Source organism: Bombus vancouverensis, chromosome 2, assembly GCF_051014615.1.
Source record: "Bombus vancouverensis nearcticus chromosome 2, iyBomVanc1_principal, whole genome shotgun sequence".
NCBI classification, from domain to species: domain Eukaryota; kingdom Metazoa; phylum Arthropoda; class Insecta; order Hymenoptera; family Apidae; genus Bombus; species Bombus vancouverensis.
In genome coordinates, this window is record NC_134912.1 from 21209867 (window position 1) to 21234453 (window position 24587).

The 24587-nt window shown below is 44.4% G+C and overlaps 1 protein-coding gene across 4 annotated transcripts in view; it reads left to right on the forward strand.

The window, feature by feature from the left end:
- Nucleotides 1-1517: 1517 nt before the first annotated feature.
- The window catches only part of LOC117160086 (A disintegrin and metalloproteinase with thrombospondin motifs 7), a 57287-nt gene continuing 34217 nt past the window's right edge, over nucleotides 1518-24587 (forward strand). For 2 of the 4 annotated variants that reach the window (XM_033340512.2, XM_033340513.2), the window contains exons 1-3: nucleotides 1519-1687; nucleotides 1795-2778; nucleotides 11711-11892. In XM_033340512.2, coding sequence (XP_033196403.2) covers nucleotides 11808-11892 — 85 coding nt within the window. In that variant the 5' untranslated portion in view covers nucleotides 1519-1687; nucleotides 1795-2778; nucleotides 11711-11807. Of the gene's footprint in view, nucleotides 1688-1794; nucleotides 2779-11491; nucleotides 11546-11710; nucleotides 11893-24587 lie in introns of those variants that run through there. The other 2 variants (XM_033340514.2, XM_076625197.1) reach the window with 2 other exon arrangements.

Below are 24587 nucleotides of genomic sequence, written 5' to 3' on the forward strand. Positions count from 1 at the left end.
CGAGTGGCGCGCTGTGCGTTCCAGCGGAAACGAGTACAACCGCGTGCTTAAAATTCGCCTGAACGCGACAGGGAAGCAAAACGTTCTTACGATTAGAATCGTCAAGCTATTAACGTTGACTCGCGAGGCTACCTCGACACGAGGAGATTCTCAGTTTTTTTGGCCACGTCGAAGGCGCCTCGCAGTTCCTTACTGACTTCGTTCGAACACGTATTGAAACGGGTCAGTCTCGCACTGTCCGCACACAGCTTTAAGCTCTTTGTTTCTTATTGCGAACAACACTAAGGATTTCGATAGGGAGAAGCTTAGAAATGAAAGAACAATGTTTATTTCAATTGGTGCAATATAGAATGAAAGTTGGTAGAAAGTAGAGTGAACAGAAGATTCTAGCTGTTCGAGTAACGTCCGTTTAAACATACAAGCACACGAGCGATACGAGCCATGCAAATAGAAGATTGTAGGAGCCGGGCTAACGTTGTCAAACAGAATAGGCTCGTTTGAGTCGCGAAGATGGCAAAAGATCACGAATAACTAAAATTTCTTTTAAGTAATTTTACGCTAATACGAAAAATAAAGCGGCGACAGAAAGACAGATCGATCGTTCCCTTCGATTAATTTATAACTTCACAGGAAAAACGACACGGACGACGCGCGCGCGTTCGCAACGGACTCGAGTAAAGATGTCCGCGAGGAAAAGGGAGGAAAGTTCGCGACACGCCACAGATTTTGTGCGCACGCAACGGCTAACGAGTAACACGAATTACGGGTAAAACAAAAGAGAAGGAAATTCGAAGGAGAAACGGTCGAGCGGAGAATGGTCCGGAGGTAGGCAGGTAGAAAAAACGGAAAGAGGAGGGGGAGAGAGAGAGAGAGAGCTAGCAAGGTACATGTTCGCAACATGTGACACGAATAAAGGCGGTGAGTACCGGACGAATGAAGCAAAGGATGAAACGAGGAGAGAACAAAGCCCGAGAGATTGGGAGAAAGGGTAGGAATTTCGCAATGGGCCGAAGTGACGCGCTGGAATAAACATAAATTAGGAAACACGATGTTGCAAAAGAACGGATGACAAGGATGGGACAGGACGGGATCGGTGTGGCGCCGTAGCAAAAGGGCAAAAGCTTGGAAAGAAGCAAAGGTTCGAGTAAATAAAGTCGCGTCGCAGGAGCGCGGCGAGAAGTAAAGGGAGACAGATTCCTCCGGCGCAAGGAGATCGAGGAGGCACGAGACGAAAGACGAAATACGCGAAAGAAGGAGAGTCAACGTCATGGGAGAGGGTACGTACGAGGTAGAGCGAGGAGACGAAGAGGGAGAAAGAAACGGACAAGAGACGGAGACGATAAAAAGAGCAACGGATAGGAAGAGGTGGCGAGGGAAATGGTGGAAGCGGGGGGGTGGGCAGGAGAGCGGGAGGGGCAGAGGAAGAGAAAAAGAATGAGCGAGAAAAAGAGAGAAATAGCAAAGGGGAGGGAGAGTAGTCGACGGAAAACGGGTCCACGGCTGGGTGGAGGAACTAGTCTTACCTAGTAGATTGCCCTGTCTCGGTTCTCGGTCCGTGCTTTTGCGGCCGTCCAAGGTAGGAGGGAACCTCAGAGTTCTCTCTGTTAAACGTAACTGAGCCAAGGAGGAGACGAAAAGAGAGGAGAGATCGAGCCGCGTAGTAGTCGGCGGACGTAATCCGTGTATCGTACGTATATAAGTAGATAGAAGCCGAGCCGAGAGAGTCTGGTACATACGTACATACATACATATGTATATATATACATATATATGTGTATATATATGTATACATAGGTGGTCGGGGGCGGGCGGGAGGAAGCGAGCGAGCACAGGGCCAGCTGATCGAGGAGAGAAAACGAGACGGAGAAACGGCGAACAGGGATACGGAGCGGAGAGGACCATGTATACGTAGCATCGGAAGAGTGTACCACCAGATCGCTAGTGTTGTGACGGCAATCGTGCCCACGACTTCTCCGTTGGACCCGACATCCGTGTTCCGTCATTTCTGTCCGTTCCCCGCCCCTCTTCTCTCTCTCTCTCTCTCTCTCTCTCTCACTCTCTCTCTCTCTGTCTCTCTCTCTCTTTCTCGTTCCTATTCGCTCCGTTTCCGTCTCCTTACCTGTCTCTCCACTTCCTTCTATCGTCTCTGCCCGTCTGTCACTGTAATATCTCTTCCCCTTGCGACTATTATCCACCTTCTTTACCCCTCCCTCTGATTTCCTTCTCCGTTTTCCACCCTCCTGTTGATCGTCACACCCACCGTTTCCACCACCTTTGTACCCTTTTTCCCTCGCGTCGCGCCGGTTTCTCTCGTTCGCGATTCTTTTCCTCCGCTTCTGCGTTTCTCTGTCGATTTCTTCCCCCCACCCCTTACTGCTGCCGTCTAGCTGACAGCGGTCCCTCACGCTGCCCCCACTCGCGCGTATCGGGCCCTCCTACACAAGCGCCTTTCGAGGCGCGTGTTTTCGTGATCCACATAGCCACTTCCGGCGAAAAGTGAACTGTTGGGTGATGAACCGGTGAGCTGATGAACCGCCGCCGCCGCCGCCGTCGCCGCCGCCGCCACCGCCGCCACCACCACCACCACCACCACACACGAACGTTCAAAAGGAGGTGACCGCGGGGGAGGTACGGCCTGCTCCCAGTGCCAAGAGGTATCCGGTGTGTCGCATCCTCGTCGCAATCGCTTCGTGTGAAGAACGTGCGCGCAGGTGTTTCGGAATAGTGTACCGCACCATCGTTACCACGTGTCCATCGGGACGATACGATTCGCCACGGGTATGTACACAACCCTGCAAACTTTCCCATAGTTTCCCGATTTCTCAGTGGGATAGTAACGTTTCAGAAACGCTCGAAGCAGAGGCAATATCTGTTTTTTCTATAATCGATCGCACGTCTATTTTTGAATCGTAAGGTGAAAATTTCGATTTTTGCCGGTCCATCTCTCAAGTAACACGTCGCAGTTGTCCGCTCGATGAAAGTCGAAAGCGAAATATGGAAGATTCTGTTTTTACCCGTGTATTTTTCGTAATTATTAAGTTGCAAGAATATTTTGCGTGCGCGAAAAGGAGACGAGTAGGAGTAATTTTTCACCGATGGTCTTACGAATTATTACTTTTAACGTATGATCGTTTGAAATTCAAATGCTATTTAAATCTAAGTACGTGCGACGTTTTAATATTAAAAAGCATTCGAACGTAAAAATTTGTAAAACCCATCAAATCGTGATTGCGAACCAAAAAATTAAATTTATCGATGTAACGTTCGTCACTCGGTAATGACACGTCAAATACTTTCAACGCGTCGTTAAATTTCTTTTGCAAAGATTAATTTCATCGCTGCGGTTTATTTTTCGATCGCGCTGCCTGATAATATTAAAAAATTACACTCGACAAAGTTAATTCATCGAATCCTGACGTCGATGTGTTCATTAAGCCGCTTTGCAGAAAATATACCGGCGGAAATTAAAATCTTTTAACGCGGATCGAACGACGCGCGTCGCGTAGCCAGAGAGTCGCGTTTAAATAAATCACGTCGTCGGTCACGTTTTGCAAAAAGCAAAATTATACGATAATTGGATAAAACATCGAAGAGAGGGGAGACAAAATCTGTTATCGCGTTGTATTAAGCGGTGCGTACAATGAAACTGGAATTACCGTAGCAAGTGGTAACGTTGAACTGTTGCGAACGAACGAGGTCTTTTCGTTTGACCAAGTTCCAACTACGACGTTATGAATTCAATTAACAGTTTCGAATACGCGAATTGCCGACGGCAAAATGAGTTCGATAGGCGAATTTTCTCTCCGGTTACTTTTCAAATCTAACCTCTGAATAAACTCCTCTAAGAGGAATCGATTAACTTTGCAGTTTGGCTTTGATTGTTGAAAAATTGACAGAGTTACCGTGGAAATCTCGTGGATACGCAAACGACGGGGCGTGAAAGGTGCGAAACTGTGGAGATTTTTCAAGAAAATCGAGCGGCGAGGTTTGGTAGCAACTGGTTCCCGCAACTCCTCGTGACTCGCGTGATTTATCGCGTGCAAAAGTGTCAACAGAGTAAACCGTGTCGTCGATTCAACGTTGTTACACTGTGGGGGCACGCAATTAATCAGGAATCTGAAAATTATCGACAGAGTTATGGATATCCTTTGTACACGGTTGGCCACTTGCCGCGGCACAGGATTAATTTCAAGCTGAAAAGCAACTGCCGTCGGCTGCCGCTATATTTGTTGTTTGCTTATTTGGTAATCGCTCGCCGGGATTACCTCGTTACACAAGAATAACGAAAAAGAAAGTGCTCTGGTTAAATAAGCCGTTAACGAGCATGCCATTCAGCCTGCAAAAGTATAACCGATTAATTTTATGGATGAACATTGTAATTACCATCTACGTTTCATTTTACTCCACCGATCCCCGAACAACCTTTTAATTTCATTATTAAAGGCCCACGACGCAGTAAAGTGAAGATGTTAACGTTGATGATACATCCGTAAATAAGCGAACATGAAATCACCGAGTACCTACATATGTGTATGTATGTATGTATGTATGTATGTATGTATGTGTGTGTGTATGGTTGTGTCTTTTTCGAAGCGATATTCGAGCGAACGTCGCCCCACGCTGACGATGAGTTGACACGAATGTTAACGAATGTTTACCAATTTTCATGAATACTCGTGCACGATAATTAAACGAAATTTCCACGCATTCGAAACTTCACGACCATAGAAGTTACTAGTATCGATCTTAGCTATGTCTGTTCTTCTTAGGTTAGTTAGGTAGTAGGTACAGTCGCGATTTCGTGCGTTAACGATGCTTGCTGTTCATCTGGTGTCGAATATTATCGATGTTTCGAACAAAACACAAAGCAAGAAATTAATTGGGAAGTCAAGAAGAACGTTTGCACTGGAAAATAGTAAATTGCCATTAAAGTTTAACAGATTTAGCTAAGTATAAAGTTCTCCAAAATGTATGCTGCTTCGTATTTCAAATTTTTTAACGAGGCTAATTGATAAAAACAAAATACTCCAAAAAGAAACACAGACGAAACGAGACGCAGGCATTCGAACGGTTTCTTGAAACTTTCTTAAATTTTCGCGAAAACCGCGTAAAGATTCGTTCGATTACCAACATATCGGCGTACGATAACAGTCGCGTACGATTCTCGTAAATTATCGAACGAAATTATCGAAGAAATTCTCGACATAGCCATTCCCCGAACGATGCCCCGAACGAATCTTCAACTCGATTTATTTCAGTTTATATTATACATGCCAGTACGTACGTCGAACGCAAAACGTCCATAGAGGACACTAGATCTTTGTCCATAAACGACGACTCACGCCGATTTTAACTCGTAAACTTATTCGACCACGCTGTTTCGCGCGCCGCGCCGTGTCGCATCGCGACTACCACGAAGTTTATCGACGCACGTTTACGTGACTCGCGTTACTTACTAGAATCGATAATCGAAACGCCAGATATATAGGATTGACTAATTAAAATTTCTTCCAAACGACGATCCACGATCCTTTTCACTTTTTTAAACGGATTTAAATCGTTCGCGGATCTCGTACGTTTATCAACGTGTTGATACACGCCAAATTAGTCTCGGCTAATAATATCGTTGGCAAGTGAATCGCGATGATACGTCAATTTTTTTTCTTTTTTTTTTTAATATATAGAAGAGAAGAACAATTTCACTGGGAACGGAAAGCGCAACCTCAGTAAACGGATCCACCTATGACACGGGGACGATTTTCGTTACTCGGCTCGTTCAACAAGTCGCTATAAACCGAGTTCGGAACGTGAGATAACGATCGGAAGAAAATTACAGCGAACGGACTGACGTTCTGTTCGTTTGACGACGCGTTACAGGAGGAACTTCCTATGTACGTCCGACTCGTCCGCGTTTTGTACGCCTTTGTATCGTTGCAATGGAGAAACATGCTTTTGTTCTCGTAACGGTTTCGTGTGATTCGGATTTAAGACAATTAAGAGTATTTAAGACTGCTTGTGGCGCAGACGCGCGCATATAGGAAATGCCGCCTTAACTCGGATACGTTGAACGCGTCGCAACGCTACACCGCGCCGCACCGCGCCGCACCGCACCGCACCGCACCGCCGCTCTTTAACGCGAATCTTTGCCATTAATTGGAGTACAGAAGCTTCCGCGGAAAGTTTCTTGTGGCTATTCGCGCTAGCGAGGCGTCTTAGAGTTTTCTCGGTGGCGTTTCCGCCAACTTTTCCGGCAATTAATGGCGCGACGTGGCAGAATTTTTTGCGAAAGCCCCGCGAGGCAACCCTTTTACGAAATAGGTTAATGTCTCGTTTCGAGTAAAACCCGTGATTATCGCATACCTGTCGGACTAATCGTTGCGGAGCAGACGCTTTCCTCGCGTTGTTACGTTGTTACGCGGTAATAATAACGTAAAAGCAGACAGTGGAGGTTCTCGTCAAGAAGGTTGCATATCGAATCCGGGGGCAACGAATTATTATATATCGCAGTTAATGATCGTGTTGTTTGGAGAACGAAGGGAACCGTGCAATTATTAAATCGTTAAGGTGAACCGTACCTACACGAACGGGCTACGGACATCCTATAATACCACCGGCTTTCCACTTGTTCTTAAATTATCGTTAACATGTAACGTAATTTCTACCCTCTGTGGCCGATCGCACCGACAATTTTCCACTCTACTCGACAAATAAAACGCTGCCTGGTTCGTGTACGTGCACTCGATGCGCAATGAGAAACTACCGGCTGAAATAATTAGTTCTTTCGCGTGTATGAACATGTGCCAGGAACGTAAGCGTTTTTACCTTTAAAGTAACCTACTCGTTTGGTGTAATCTATAAATCTGGTAACAAGGTGCGCAGTGGTTAATGGAGCAAAGGAACAAACAAACTATACTCTAATCTATGGAGTTTCGTGGCAAAGTGTAAAGTACCTTCGTATAACATTTTTATCGATCGCCCTTTAAATTAACTTCCTTCCAAGAGATTCGTAACAACTTAATTTCCAACGTATTTTCTTCTACTAATTGGGGGCTTTTATTTTCTCTAATGCGGCAAAATTCTAGGTAACTGTAGCGATCTCTCTGTAAGAAAGCGCGGTTAAACGTCAACGCCGATATTTCTGTCTTTATGAAATTCTCGTTTCTTCGGTTAAATGGGTAAATCAAAGGGTCCGATATCATAGAAATTATAATCTCGAAACTCGCACGATATCTCGTTAATACGACACGAAAAAGGAGTGGAACTCGTGCAACACGTTTAAGCTTTATTTCGTCGTAATACACAGACGGATCCCAGATTTCGTTCATACAGCGTAAAGAACGAACGACACGCGGATTCTTTTGCTTCGTGTTAACGTGTTTACAGGTTGAAATAATTGTATACGTGCGCACAATAAACATCGCATATATTACGCGTGTGAAATTCGCGTGTTATATCTTAGTCGGTGACCAACCGTGTTACGCGTCGACATAAATTCGTCGAAATAAAATTCCTATTCGAGATACTTCTGTACTGCGTCACGGACGTTACGGCAAAAAAATGCTAAAGCTCGTCGATTTTGCATCGTCGCGATCGATGGAATCGATGTCTATAACTTTTTATACAAATTCGTCGAGTCTCTGACAGACTTTGAGGAAGCTCTTGGAAAGGCGCGTCCCGAAGGAAGGGGGCGTTACGGCACACCATCGAGCAGTCGTGATTAATTTGAAAACGTAAATAACCTTTCTGTTCTACTCCGATCCATCACTCGGAAAACAATGAATCCTGGCGTGGTAGCGGCGCCTCGACCGATGCATGCGCTTTGTACTCGCATACCTGCTATAAATCACGCATGAATATTTAGTCGACAACCTGGTCGTCACTGATCCTCGCGATAGACAGACGCACGCTTAAAGTCCACTCACGTTTCGTCTATTCATTCTTTCTTCGAAGCTTACGTTTGAACGCAATGCTCGTTGAAATTTGGTAAAAAGCAGTACATCGCTGTTGTATTAATCGACGCATGCGTCGTACAGTAGTTTCCGTACTTTCCGGATTTCCATTTCGTTTCATTTCCACCAATAGTTTCCATCCGCGTTTTTCTTCGAGAATTTTAATAATCTTACGTATATCGCGACGTTTATCGTCGAGGCATCTGGTTTTTTTCGGTCGGCGACATACGAATACGCGTCGCCGAATCGACGAAGAATTTCGTTGTTGTCGTTTCGTATCTCTGGCATAAATTACGTCGAAGCTGTCGTATATTTTATTACTCGAACGTTATATAAATTGGTCGGGCGTAAATTAATTTGAGAATTTTACCAAAGGGAAGGCGAAGTAGGATTCTTTTCGTTGTGGCTGCAAGCTGCCACGCCGCCAACGACGACATCGGCGACGAGACGAGCAAAGTGGAGAACGGCGAATGTAAAGGATAAAAATGCGGGAATGAGAAACGAGCTTTTACGAGGGGAATTCAAGTAAAAAGAGAAGAAGGACGGATAAGTTGATCAGGCTTCGTTGAAAGGAGGATTGTAAAGTACGGCACCGCAATTGTAGTCTGACACGGAGTGGCTTCATTATCATTGCCCGGAGCACTACGTCCCTGTGACTCGTGCATCCTCTTCTTACGTTTCATCGATATTAATTAAATTTCTGTATTCACGTTCCATGGGCATCCTTATTATGCCCACAGAAATGACGCGAAACGTCTGATCTCCGCGAACGCAAATCAGCTGAGAAATACATTTTCGAAGAAACTCGTAAAAAGAAGAAAGAGAACGTTTTTCCATGGTTTTCTTCTAAATTAAAAACGACGTATTACATTCATAGGTGAAAAATATGCGACGCGTCCTACTATAACAACGGTATAGGATCGCCGTTCTTTACTTGTCCGTATGCTGTCAATTTTTTGTCACGTACACTTTCAACACCGTATACAGAAACAATGGCGTGCATAATGCGAGCATAAACAATTTCCAGCGTGTACGATCGGCTTGCACAACGATCGTGATAGTTGCACTCCTTCCGTCCGGAATAACTCGAACGCTCCAGCTCTCAACAGACTGTCAATTAACTATCATTAACATTGGTGAATTAGTCGGAGGCGAGCGTCGATATATATTCGTAGGAGTAAATCCCGTTCGAACGAGTGCGTTGGTTATTCCGCTTATTCCCTTTCTCTATCCTTCCTTCTCGCTTTTTCTCTCGCGCCTCTTGCCCGAGCGTACGCATTTTCACACGCGCTTACCCACGCGCTTTAACGTTTACTCGAATGCATTTCCGGTACCTCTCACTTCGTGAACCGTTTCCTTGCGTTGTCGTCATCGTCATCGTTGTTATCGTCGCTGTGATTCACGTTGACTGCTCGTATGCTTCTTCTTGACTCGTCGAAGATCGCTTACATTTTTCTTATGTAATTCGTTCAAAAATAATTTGATCGCAGATTGAAAAATAGATCTTACGGATCAGTGGATCTCAAGGTATACTTTTAATAGCGGCAATAGGACATAATAAACTTCGAGAGTCGATCAAATCGTCCGAACGTCTCCATTATGTACCTGTATTCGCAAATTACGCCGATAGAACGCGTTTATTTGGCAATTGTTCAACGACGCGAAGAACGGACGAAAGGACTTGAAATTCTCGCGATGAAAATGAAAACAAAATTTCATATGGAACGAAAATATTTTGAAACGTACGTGATTATAAAAGTCACGTCTACCGCTGGTAGACGGTACAAGTAGAAAAACACGAGAGATAGAAAAAAGATGGCCCTCTATCAGATAGAAGTCTCATTGTACTGGCACATGTGAGACAATTTCTCATCGAGTTCGAGCGACGCCGCATCGTTAATTTCCGATGTGTGCGTCATATCATACGCGTGACAACTCAATTCGGACGGCAAGAGACGCTTTAAACCCGCGCCTCTCTTATAAATATTCCACGGTCGCGGTCGATGCGAACAAAACGCTTGTTTAAACCCTCGCGTTTAACGAGTTTCGGAGGAAAATTTTCATCGGGGTGAAACAATACCGCTTATTGATCAAATTTCGATCGAACGAAGAACTGCATAAAGTCGTCGATCGATCTGGCTACGGACTCCCATAACGAGAGGAACATGTTATCGTTATGAGAGTTATCGTCGCTTCCAGAAACCAATGAATCGTGTACGGATTAATAAGGTGAATAATTATACTCCATTTTCGATTAGAGGGAACGAAGCGTTGTAACGATTCGACGAAATTCAAGGAATTATTGCGCACGTTTAAATCAAATTCACGTAGGTTTAGACTAAAAAAGACATGCCGTTTTACATCACACATAAATGTTACAAAAACACTGTTACGACTTCTATCTAAGCCTTTGCATGGAGAAATTTCGGTTTCGATTTAAATAATCAGATAATAATAAATTTAAATTGTCAATCGGTTGAAATTTTTCCTTTGACTCGCGTACCCAAAGCGACAAAATTATAGATTTTAATAAAGAGGCTGGTATGGTATGCGACGTGAAACACCACGACTCATACGTGCATATGATCAACTCTTGTTCTAATTAACAACTCTCACAGAAGGATCGTAGTCACCGCTTGCTGAGAAATGCCGTGGAATACCGAAAGGGTTTGGGGAAATCAAAGTCAGTTGATTAATCCTCTGTCTCTGTCTACGAAATCAGTAAATTAGTCTCTCGGGAATACCTTTCAACGCGAACGAGCTTCCGATGTATTTGCATGGCAATTAACAACATTTATTTCTTCACACCCTGTTCATTTACTGACCAACTTACACAACAATCCCAGGATTGTTCTTCCTGTAGTTTGTTTTACATTTCCAGTTTTACTTATTGCGTCGATTCGACGAATAAACGTAGCTCGAGTCGCCTTACGGTCAGCATCTAACAATCGTCGTTCGATCCGTGCTATCCGTGTAACTGAATCGAAGGAAAACTTCCAACGATAATTGCGTTCGAAGAGACACATAAGTCGGAATGTAAGGTAAAGCCGACTATTCAGCGTGGGACTGTAAGAAAGGGTCAGTATAGCTGCCGAGTGCAATCATGGGGTTGGCCATGGTTCGTCGAAATCCGATTACCATAATTACCCAGCGTTACTTGTCGGACCATGAAAATCTAGCGTAACAAGGTTTATACCTTAGGTCAAAGCTGCTGCAAAAGCATCCCGCAGGCTTTTCCTTAGGTACACCGGCACTGCGAAGTTCAGCTTTAATTCCTCGATTCGTGCATGTTTTCGCCTCACAGATTACTTTTCTTGTTATTTCACGAGACGTTTCGTAAAACGTAAACGAACCACGCCGTCGACGAAATAATAGAAAATGTTCGCCAGAACGTTTATTCAGAAATCGACTGAGTTTTCTGGTTACAATCCTTCCAATACCGAACCACTTGCGCAAATATCTTTATGCAAAACGCTCTTACAAGGATTAAACACGAACCCTTAAACGTTTTATCGTCCGACATTCTCTCAATCCTCTCGAAAATCTCAGTCGTTGGTTCGGCTCGCTAGCTATCAACCTCGAAATCCAGGGAACCGGTAAGTTTGCCAAATTACGACTCGAGGATAAGATCGCGCAAATAAGGTTTTGTCACGCGTTAAAAGTATTCCTTGGTTCTTTTCACACTGCCAATCGTTGCCTGATAAACACACATGATGGCTCAGAAAACATTTCGTAAAACGATCTCTTTGTATTTATTGCAGGTCAAAGAACGACGACGCGACATAAAGAGTGGAAGCTTGACCACGTATTGGCCGTCGTGTACTTATTTGAAGGTGCGCTGCCGGTCTGATCGCAATCATGCACTACTCACTGATGCTTCAGACGTTTATCGTTATCGTGCATATCGTGCCTGAGGTCCTCCTCCATCGGCCGAATGTCAGGGGTGAGTTTGAAAGTCACGCTCGATCGTGTATCGGGACGATAAAACAGGGATGACGAGTGAATTATGCATGATATTATTCCTTTTATCGACTGTACAAGAATTTTTCTATCGTCTTAAACGAAATAGACTCGTATACAGTACCTATGATTCATTTCCTATACTACTCGAATTTTAAATATATAATATTGGGTATATTAACTGGTACACTCTCGGGAATAATTAAACGAACGCTTAGGTTTATAGCTTTAATTACGTCTACGTATAACGTTTAAAACGCATATATATACACATATTTCGAATATTTAAATAATTTATACGTAGTTGCGAAACAGTTATGATTTTGCGTAGCATATATATCGTGCTATCGATTCCATCATATTTCCGATGTAAAGATATTACTGTGGCAAAATTCATCGAATTTCATCTTTGAATGTCAAAGGTAAGAGCCACAGAACTAAACACTGCTATACACTGCTTTTTATACTAGCGTCGCGTTGTAGCAATACAGGAGCTAGTAGATTTTTAGGAAATTAACGGTGACAAAAGTTTGAATGAACGATTACGTGGATTGGTCGTTCGCTGTGCCGGAAATTCGCATCGTGTCGATATCTCGATAATATCGGTGTTTCTGATAACTAGGCGTATTGAAATTACAATCGATCGTACGTCTAACGGTGGCATTCGAAATATTTATTGACATAACTAAGGAACACGTGGTATCTCTAAAAATGTTACCGCAACGAGCGTAAATAAGGCGATAATTAGCATTATTAGAGTATCATTCCAATGGTTCGCGCAACACTTCCACCTTTCTCCTAGTATTCCGAGGTCCGTTTAATCTCTGTCTTCGTTTTCGTCTTTAGATCGTAACTCGACACTATTTGTACACTTAACAGAAGCACCTCCAGCGAAGGCGAGATTTCGTGCACGTCGACGACTGAGCTGAGCGTGACAAGTCGCGAACAAAAGTAACTCGAGAAAGCGGGCGAGAAGCTATAGAATCGGCTATGTTTCTTCTCTCCCTCTCAATCTCTCGCTCTCTCTCTCTCTCTCTCTCCTATCTTTATGCTTTTGTCATTTTTCACTCGTCCTCGACGCGCCGCCGGATATCATTTTTATCCGATTTACAGTTACGGAATAACGGATAGTCGATTCTTCGAGAGAAGATTGTGTTCTCGCGAGATTCGAAAGATTGCGAGAACTAGAGGGAATCTTTCAAAGTATCATCTTTTCGGTAATGGAAAAAAATACAAAGTGGTAATTGATCCGAAGATTTCTTGAATTCAAAGCTTTGACAAAACGATATCGAACGATATAGGCATTTATTCATAGACATTTTGATTTACGAACGATGCTGTAAATTATAAACTTCACGCTACTGTTAAAACTCCGTTTAAAGAATCCTAGATCGTAATCCGAGCCTAATTCGATCCATCATACGCCACAAATCCGATGCGAACAAGTAGAATCGTGAAAACGATAAAGTTTCGATTGCCATACTGCCACGCGCGTCGTAAATTCGTCCACTCGTTATATGTACGTATACACGATTCGAAACGCAACAACCACGCGGATATTTTCGAGCAGAATTAAAAAATCTAACCCCGGAACGAATTCGTTCGTTTCGTTGTGGATGAGATCGCCCGCGCATGGTCACCATTTTTTCCGCGTCGGGAAAGAAGGTTCGAGACAATCGCGACACGACGGCCACCTTTTCAATGTAGATGACTGGAGCCGCGCTTGTAAATATTTATTCGCCTTGTGGGCGAGGAAGACAATGCGAACCGGGTAGAATTAGCGACGCGAAGCGAAACCGCGTGTTGAAATTGTCCTGTTATTAGGAAGCAATTATCCCGATCCAAGAAAATTATAGCGAACGGTGGAGGCGCGTTTACGCGACGCAGCGTGTGGCGTGGCTCGGTATGGAAAGACCGGTTAGCTGACACGCGTAATCTGACCGCTCTGTCGATAGTCCCTTCGGTTATTACGGAATTATTAACCCTCTGCGGCACTCAACCTCTCTTCCTGCCGTGAGTATCCTAATGACGAGGCATTAGCAGGGGTTTGCACCTCGTCGCCGTTTCGCTCTAATTTGAAACTTAACGCTGGGAATTCGAACTACGGCCAACCCTGCAAACTTCGAATTGTTTCAAAGTCCTGGCAGAAGTTAGACTCGAGTTTAAAATCATCGGCGGCCGGAGATAACTTTCCTAGTAATTACCTGCCCGCTCGCGCGCAAATTATCAGACGGTTATATTTGATACGCGTTTCTTTCCGATAATCCAATTTCCAATGGCGCAACAAGAAGTCGTCGACGTATCCAAGCATCGAGATCATTCCAGATCGTTTCGTGCTTAACAACACGTGTGTTTGCACTTGCTACGTTTTTGCTATTTCCTATTATATTTTGTTGTTTTAAAAGCTAAAGAGATACGAGGTCGTGACAACGTCTACGCTTTTGTCAACTTGATACGGTTATTTAAATATCTTTGATCGTCTGAAAACCACGCAAAACCCGATAAACTAGTACTAAAACGAATCTCAATCGATCTCTTGACGAAGAAAAAAACCAACGTCCCTGAGATGGCGCCAAACATCTATGAAAGCGATGAAAAAAAGCAGGCTCGTGGCCCGTTCGTAGGAGCAACAAGACCGGCCGTCCATTCATGGCTCGAACCCGTTGAAAAATCGGTCGGTCGTACGCTGAATATGTAACTGCTGGAACAGCAGCGTGAGCGAGCGCGCGTGTTTCTCGCGTAGCAATGGGAATGCCGCTCGAACCGCAATCGCGTTCAAATATTATGCGCCTACCTCCTCGATGGAGAATTTACAACGAGATAAAGGTATTTCCAAATTACGACAATTTTTTAAATTAGCAGGAAGATTAATGGATCTTCCGGGCAATTGGTACTTTGAATTCCGGTTGCTCGAGTTTATCAGGCTGTCGTCACCTACTTCGAGGCGAACGAGTCGTTCCAAGTTTCAAACGTGTCCCAGGGATTACAAACCTTCAATTTTCAAACTCTTCGGGACCCGTCCGGAAGGTTGGAAGATTTTAGGATTCGCGAGAACTATGAAGTTCTTAAGCCGATATAAAATCTTAAGTCCATGAATTACACAGCTGCGCGGTTCGAGGTTTGCGAAGAAAGATTTGAGATTTTCTATGCGAAGCTTCGCGAATCGAAGTGGCTCGTGAAACTTGAAAATTCGCTCGTGAAAATGCTCACAAGCTCGAGTAATCGAGCAGTGACTAAAATGTTATACTCTGCCACAAAATTTATCCAATTTTTTCAACTAAATTTACAAATTGGAACGAGTCGATATATTTACGTTCTTTTGCGATGCGCGAAAACAATTAAAGCTCACGCAATGGCGCGAGCTGCTTGTCCATCAAAGTCTGGAGCATCGACTGATAACCAAATGATTAATGCGAGTATCCTCTAATGGATAACGCATTTGGAAGATGAAACCAACTGCATAAAAAAATGAATAAAAAAATGTACGGTAAAAAGTTTTAATTTCGTGAAAATGTAGCTTGAAAGATACGGTATAAAAGCAATTTGTATAATTGCAAGAATATCTCCGCAGAAAAATAATTTATAAATAAATAAAGCCTGTGAAATCGAAAACACTGTTCTTTCAGAGGGGCAAAAATATTAACGATTGATTAAAAGAATACATCAGTTATAAAACCGTTAAAAAGCTGTTAAAAAATCGTTGTAAAACGGGAAATTCTGAATTCATCGCTTAAGAAGCAAATAAAATATTACGACGGAACACGCGGAGAGAGTCGACGAAAAGTCCCCTCGGAAAAGAATCAAAGCGTTTCAACTTCGTACTGGCAGATCCTCCGCTTCTATTCTGCCTCGTCGCAAAATATCGGCTTTTTCAGGACGGATGCATTGAAAAAGGTGGGCGAGGGGAGGGATACGCGCTTTGAAGATGAGGAAGCATCGAGAAGGTCGAGTAGCGAAGAACGGGACGGTGGAGGAAGCGAAGGCGAAATAACCGTGGCATCGGTAGCGGCAGTTGGCGCACCTGTACTGTTGCACGCACGATGTTCGATGAATGCAAGAGCGGGGGCGGACAGGCGTGGGCCGTGCCGTCAATAGACGGTACACGCTTGCTTTTTGTCTCTCCTTGTCTTTTCGCCAGGGCCGAGGTTCGGCCCGATGCGAAAGCGGCAGGAAATAAAAGGCAAGACTGGCGTGGGTCGCGCGCCTCGCACCGTGCAAATCCGAAAATGCTGAAACGCGGCTGTCACGCCACGCCGCTTGTTCGTAAGCGTAGGCACCCGATGACGAAGCATTATCTTTATTTTCATTCAGAATCGTCGCGTCGCGCCGACCGAACCATCGCATCGTCACGCTCCAACTTCTCTCATTCTCGATCGGGATCGTTTATGCGATACGCGTTACGCGCCTCCACCAAGGGCTATCCACTCGGTCGATCAAACTATCGACTATCCTTCGAACGATGGACCGGCGGATCCTACGAACTTACGTCGCATCCGACATATTTCACTCCTTTTTGTTATTTTATTCGATACAACGTGCCTGGCGAAAGAGACGGTCTCTGCAAAATGTAGCGGTACATTAAGCATCGAAATAAACGACTCACGGCCATATAAATCTCTTTCGTAAATTCAGGAATTAAAAATATCGATTTTCGTCGGAACAACGAAGTCGGAAATATGTTTCAACGCGCAAGAATAACAATTAAAGACTCGGGCTAGAGTTATATTCGGATCACAGCTGTCAGACTTCTACTTCCGTATCCATATGCAACATAAACGTTATCCAGGGATTGTGAGAATATTAGAGCAAATATTAGCGCTCTGTGTTTGCTCGTAACACGTGCGAATGTTTGGTTATACCACGATAACGGGGATAGTCATTGTGTCCGCGATCTTATTAAAGTCTCGTTAGCGGTTCAGCTTTTTAAACGAAATACGTAGTAAGATTTGTAATTCGTCCCGTTTGTTGAAATAAGCGTAGAACTAAATGGAATAACTATCCAGACTGAGACAACGAATCAGGGAGAGAAACAACGCAAAACTCTGGTCGAAATAATTTCTTATCATACCGTTTTAAACGGTAAACGGTAAAAGTTTCCAAAGATCGTTGTTCGTGCGCGACAGGATCATCGGGAAAAATGCACTTACCAGTTCGCTACACTCCTACGAACGGTAGTATTCGTTAGTTCCTCTGGATAGCATCAGGCGATAATCGAGGGAGACTGATACAAGATCGGCTCGCTAGAGCATCGTTCTTCGCGCGATTTGATTGGCACGAATGGAAGGACGAGCGATTTGCACCTGCGGGGGCAGTCAGGACGAAGACGGCGGGAAGCGTAGGCCGACGCTCTCGCTCGAGCGGCTATAACGAATAAAACCCACGCCAGCGTGTCTCAAGAGCGGAGGAGAAGTGATCCTTTTCGAGAGATACTACGGCTCTCACCCACGAATGCACGTTTTTGCGTATGTTACCATCCGATGAAGCGCCATCCCTTCTATTTTTGGACAGAGTCGGTCCGTCTTTAACCGCGGAAGCTTCCTGCCACGCACGCGTTTCTCGTCGTTTCCATTTCATTCAGATAAAATTTATATCACAGTAACCAAGTTTTTGAAATACACGTGAGTAATCTAAATCGAAAGGGAATCGCTAGTTTAGTGGAGCGAGCGTTGAAAATATTCCAAATATAATTCAATAGTATCACTGCATTCGGGAGACAGTCGCTTTTACTTCCGCCTTTTTTATTCCGCCTGTACGTAAAACACGCCGTTTTAGAAAGTTATTTTCCCGCTGTATTTCAGATTTATCGGTATCCCAGTGTATCGCGTATTTCTCGCAACGCTTTCAACAGTTTCAACACGTAACAAGATGAAACAATCGCGTTACACGAAAAGATCAACAACGTTTCAGCGAGTCCACTTCCTCCCAGGCATTTGCTACTTTTACCAGACATAAATCTGCCGTGTCGGTTTATCGCGTGTCGTCGCGCGTTCCCCGCGCAATCTGCAACGACGTTCGTCAAATAGAGAAAGAAGCGGCGAAAGAAAGGCGAGCACGGCGCAATCGCATTTGCTTACCTGTTGTACATAGAGAGAGAGAGAGACGTTTTGATCTCCGATGAGAAAATTAACGTTGCCACCCCCCCTCCCCCCCTTTGTTCCGATAGGAGACAAGTTTATCGACTGTTCGACGCCGGATATCGTAACCAGACGACCCGAGGGAAATCGCAAAATCCGTTATTGCGCTGTCTCCAGGAGAAGACACACGGTGGCAGCTAGTTTACACGTTCGATAAGTGACTGCACCGGAATGCGGGGAAATTTCTCCCGAGCTCGGAACCTCGCACTCCTTCGGGACGTCCAACTTCCCTACTCACGCGATCAGCCACGAAATTAATGCGAACCATACTCTGCCTCCTATCTTTCGTTTCACGCTAGCTCGAGTGTCGGATTTAATACGAGGATTCGCTATTCGGTAAAAATTTATTTCTACTTTGTACCATGGTTTTAGATTCACCGAAAGGAATAGGTATATAAAGTCTTACCTCTAAATTCATCCCAGTCTCGTCTCGGAAGCACGAGGACTTTGCACAAGCGTACAGCTTTTGAAGAAGCAGCTTTCCGTAGAAGGACGAACGATCAGCACCGACGTCGTACAACCATAAACTTATTGCTCTCTTCTCGGTTCTTTTACTACCTTCTCGCGATATTAAGGGGAAATTTGGAGCAGTCCGGAGTAAAGGGAAAAGAGAAATCTGCTTATCGCGATAATATCGTAACGAACAGGATTTAGATAAAATATGGCAAATACGCAAGGTTTAGCTAACGGGTGGACTTCGTGCTGTTCCAAGCGGGCGTTAGCGAAGCTCGTGAAGAATATCTGGAGAGTTCTTGTTCCGTGAAAATGGTTAGCGAGATAAGATGCGCGCGTCGTGTGCCGACACGATGCAGCACGAGCACGTTAGTACGCCCGCGTAAATAGCTGGTTGTATCTGCAATTTATTGGCCCGGCGAAAGATAGATGCATTTTGTAGCAAAGACAACGCGCCACTTGCGCGCCGCCCTCGCGATAACAATTCGTCAACCGGTCATCATAATTTATCACCGCCCGCTGATAACCAAGATTCGCGATAACGCTGTAGGAAAGGGTATTTAGGCGGTAAGGAAACGTTGTTTTGCTTTTAGAGGCAAGATATTATCAGAGATAAAATATTCGTGTATTTGTTCGCGCATTTCGGAAGAGGGAATTTCGATCCAGATACTAAATAGAGGCACCTTTAACAGCCTCGAAATGTGTTAATGCCAACCCGTTCTTTGTCTCGCGCTTCGCAGACTCAACGAAACCTTAATCTTAATGTAACAAATCCACATTACACACCGATGTATTTACAAAATTATCGTATATCGTGTATTTCGCAACATATCCGGACCACCTTGTTTCTATCGCGTTTCACTTTTGTATCAAAGTCCGAATTTTATACCGGAGGCGAGGCAAACATTTATCCGACGTGCTTGGTTCAAAGATACGCAAACGTATTTTTATATAAATAAATTTTCTTCGCTTAAGTTTCAAAACCATCGGAATTTCCACGCATTCGCATAAATCCATCAAGCCCGAAAGTCGCTAGTTTTTCACGTGTCAAAGCCATTCGAATTGGCGCGATCCTATCTGCGTATATGCCTAAGATAATTAATGAAAAACGAACGAGCCAAGACAGTCGGAGATCGTGCTCGGTTGATAGCCACCTACGTGTAATTGGTTTAAACTTGCCTGGAAAAAATCATTCCGGAATCGTTTGCTTGGACGTTCGAGCGAAAATCATATTCGATTGATTAACGTGCGTGACGACCGGTGTGTTATTTAAATTATGCCTCGATCTTTCAATGAATTCTTTTTATTATCCCGGCCGGACGAGATATTTTGAAATTCATAGCTGCATTTTAATATTCAACCGTTTTAAGTGTTTCGATAGCGCTGACCCGTTAAAGGCGCGGCCTGAAAATAATTATCGCGCAACTCTCGAGGCTCGAGGATTGTCCGAGACTTTGAACGTTCTTAGCACCGCTTTCGAAGAATTCATCCTTCGACTTTTCGCTGGCTTTTGAAATTCTCCAAGATCTCGCAAGAACGCGTAAATTCAAAGAAAACGGAACGCGTTCGAGCAATCAAAGGTATGAAAGGATGCGATTGAATTCTCGGTTTCCGATGCGTCGACTCTTATACTCTGATCGCATTGGCAAGAACAGCACGGGCGAACAAGCCTAGAAGCAGCTTCGCGCAAAACCTGACCTCGCGTCGAAGTACACGCGCACGATAATTAAGTTGTATCGGCATGATTAATCGTTATTCGTGGTCGACCTAGCCTTGTTTCGGCCGATGTTGCGATGAATACCCAGAAAATTGCTCGGCAGACTAAGTTTTGTTCCGCGCGCGCTGCGCCGCACCATGCCGGCTGAAATTAATCCTTTTACTACTGTCGACTACCGAATGTTCGCTGCCGCGCTCCATTTCATCCGTCGGTCGATCCTTCCCGTGGAAACACAATTAACGATTTTCATTTCTCTTATTCCCAGATGTAACTGTATGTACGTACGAACGTGCAGCGTGATTGCAGCCTCGATCGCATGGATGAAACGCAAGTTTGATCTGTAACGACCCCGGCGCGACGCGATGCGACGGAACCTTGAGCCACGATTCGTTTAATCGAAATCGCTTAGTTCACCGTGAAAGCCAAGCCATCTGTTGCGCCGGAGAAACCAGCCGCGGTTTCCTTTACGCGAATGCAAAACACCGGACTTCAAAGAAGTCTTTTATCATGCCAAGTATAACCTTCGAAAGCTTACGCAGTAGTAAACGCGTTTGTTGCGTTGGCGTACGAGCAAATTCTCGTAATTGGACAGATCGAAACAAAGAGTTTGGTTATTTTAAAGAGCAAAATATCTTCTCGAGTATCTTTTGCAATTAGACGACGCGGAATTTACTCTTGGGAAGGAAATCAAGGTGTTCTTAAGTTTACAAACCTAGTTTAGTAAAGTTGTTGATGCGGTCTATGCAGCTTCGGTTAACTGCAACGTTCGGTGGTAAGGCAGATTCGGCATGTGCTTCGCAAACTTGACCGTTCTACTTAATCGTTACAGCGGTAATAGGAGAATTCTCGAGAAACGAGCATTCTTCGATTTCTGCAACGTCGCTTCCTACCGGAAGGAGATAAATCAGACAGACGGTAGCATAAAGTTTACGAATCGATGACCTTTGGAGTCCGCGTGGAACATCATTTCCTGGAAATTATGTTCCCCGTGGAAGTATAAACGTGGCCTGAATAAGAGGCGCAACGAATAGTTATTTACTATTCCATAAATGATTGCAAAGCTCGGTATATGAAGCACGCGAGAGTACGTTGTTGGGAGAATTTATGAAAATCGGAGAACATTGCACGGGGAATAATTCAGCAGCTCTCAGGCAAAAGTCACGGCAAGTCGAAAACGATGTCAAATTTTGGTATCGTAAACCAGTCGACCGTCGTTTCGAGAGAAAACGTATTGAAACGTGTTTTCAAACTTCCATTAATTTCGGTCTCCGTTGCGAATCGCTCGATTCCGGCAATAAATTTAGAAAAATACGTTTTCTTCGTGAAAATGCCGAATCAATGGAAAAATCATTAATCGAATCGTAGATACGCGATCGAGTGTATGTCCATGTTATTTATTGAACTATCGAACGCGCGTTACTGCGTTAACGTTAACGCAGTAACGCGTCGAATCGACCAAGGGAAATTCGATTTGCTATGTTCGAGCTGTGCAATTTCACATATTGAAGCGCGTGTATCACCGGTTATTGCGATGTAAATGACGTATAAAATTACGAGCTTTAACGGCTTCTAACTTCGATATACTCTCAAATAACCGGGAATATTCTAAAATGAATACAGCCCCTCTGCGCCCCCCTTCCACATACGGATAGATCCCAAGGAAGAACGGAAGCTGCAGCTACGATACACGTTTCCGTAACTATCACAATGTAAACTTCGTTCGGAATCGCAAACCTCCGACTAGTCTAATTTCAATACGTGGCCAAAGTAATCAAACCACCGCGCCGCGTCGTGCTCCGAATTCGATATACAGCTTGATTCCGAAATGTGTCGCGAAATTTACCGATTCTACGCTTCGAAACTGACAAAGATACGTTTGCCAATCTCCGAACCGCTGGGAATTCCGTGTTTCCAATTACTTAGAGTAACTTTTTACCCGTAGATCGTATCTATTATTTTGCTTTCGTACGTTGTTACGGTACTTTGAAAATATGGTTAAAAAAGTGCAAGCCCACGTAGAAACTTTTCGAGCAAAATACTTTCTTTCGAACATTACGCGCTACTTTACGCGATACGTATATCGTGCTTTTGTTGCTCGTAGTCGTATGCTAAACACAATTTATCAAAGGTACACGAGCGAAAACCTGGTTTCATACTCTTCCTGGATTCGCTAAATTTAGAAACGCCAAAAATAGAAAGCATTCACGTTTATAGCGAATGTTTCGTCGAAGTAAGGTCAGGTAGACTCATCGACGAAGTTCCTTAACATTCGGTCTACGTCGACTTACAAACCGACTTGTACCTCTACGATGAATGTATACAGTTTTAAGCGTCCAAGTTTAAATCTCGATCATTGAGTTGAAAACTGTTGGAAAGCCGCCAACGTAGTTTCTCCCATTCGTTCGATCGCTATTCTTTGTTCCTTTTGGATCAACTCGTGTATGGAAGTCACCGCGAGCAACGAAAAGGCGAGAGTTACGAAACTTGTAATTCGGCAACGCGTTTTTAAGCATCGCACGGTAGAACCCAAGCCGACGACTTTACAGCGGTATTTTTAATCTAGAAGGAAGGCCGTTTGAAATTATTCGGAAGAGTCGAGAGCTTGAAGCGACTCGGCGCGAAGAAACATTGTGGCAAAACGTCGGAACGTTACTCTTGAAACGTCCTGTAACCAGACGAGCGAACCAACTGTGCGAATATACGTGAGTCGATCGCATGGCCGTGTTTAAAGTTCGATCGAAAAACACCTTAACCTCGGTCGAGCCGCACGCCTCTCGATAATAAGTACATCGTGCAAAATTGCGGGCATGCTCGAACGAGCAGCCGTCTGGCCGAGAAATCGTGGCTAATGAGATAACTATAAAAGTTCAATTAGCGTCGGAGAACGATCGTTGCCGATCGACGGAAGCCGTTTATTGAAAAGAGACCCCGAACCGCAAAGTATGGAAGCTGCGCCGCGTTTCCACGACTATCGTGGCAACCTTAATGAATTCGATAAGTAGGCATATGCTAATGGGTGGGAATTTTTGCGGGGCCGCGCCGATGGACAGGACAGGCACGAGTCTCGTCGCAGTGAGTCATACCGAAGAAGGAACTGGTTTTATACCGTAATGCCGGTCATCGACGATAATATATTGTCCCGACGCCTAATAACTTTGACTTCTGGAACTGTGGAACCGGAATCTAACGTTGCGTGAATCCTCGCGGGTCCACGACGCGTCGCCCGACGTGGCCTGAATTTATTTTTCGTGCCTCGAGACGTGTCTCTCGCTTGCACGATGACCATGACCGTTACGCCTTTCAAGTCCACCGATCTCGCAGATATCTACACGGAAATACTCATCGGTGTTCCTTCGATCGATACGTTAGCTCAGGTCGGATATGTTTAGCGTTCGAATTATGGAATCTAGTCGGAATTTCGGTAATACGGAATCTAGAGAGGAGTCGCGAAGATTCACTTTTCTCATCGCGTCTGAGAAGATAATGCTCGTTCGTTCGACTAATTTCGTATTCCAATCCCTTTGGCCGTATATTCTCTCGAGATATCCAGGACGATCCAAATTCTTTTCCTCTATTTTATACAAGAGCACCGAGAGTCGGTCGAACAAAAAATTTGAAGTGGAGCGCTCGAGCTAAACCATGGCAGCCCCATTTTTAACGCGGAGTCTTATCTTTTCCCTTCACTGGCACTGGACCTTTTAGTTTACCATATGGTAGATGGGAAAAACTAGAAAGATCAGCAACTCTAAATATCGTTCGCGAAAAATCGAGATCGCAGACTCGGCGTTCTTTATTCGCAAACATACAGGATATCCTTGGTTCGTTGTCTTAAACGAAGGAGATTCGTTCCGAGATGCGATATTAGTCCCGCGAGATGATCGATCGACGCGCAACCATCACCGACTACTGTACGATAGATTAACGAATAACGAAACGCTCGTAAGCGTCGCGTAATTACTCATCTATTTTGCGTAATTGAACGAGTGTCGTACGAGCGACTTGGCCGATCGAGTGTGGGAAGGATCGGTGATCATATGTGCGAAGAATCGCGTATAGAGTATCGATGCAGTAGGTAGAGACTGTATGGGAGGTCCGAGTATTCATCCGAGTCCCCACCTGTATTTAACCCCGACTCGCTCCAGGCACACGCTGATTGGTCCGCCCGCCATTTTTCCGACTTTAATGATAATAGGATAATGATGATTATACCGTTCACCGAACGCACTAGATGTTACCTCTCTCCTCCTCCTCCTCCTCCTCCTCCTCCTCCTCCTCCTCCTCATTCCCTCTCTGTCTCGTCGTCCAAGCTATTTATCCGCATCGCAGAAACCTGTATCGAGCGTGGAAAGCTGCGAGCCGTCGCTCGATCGACCC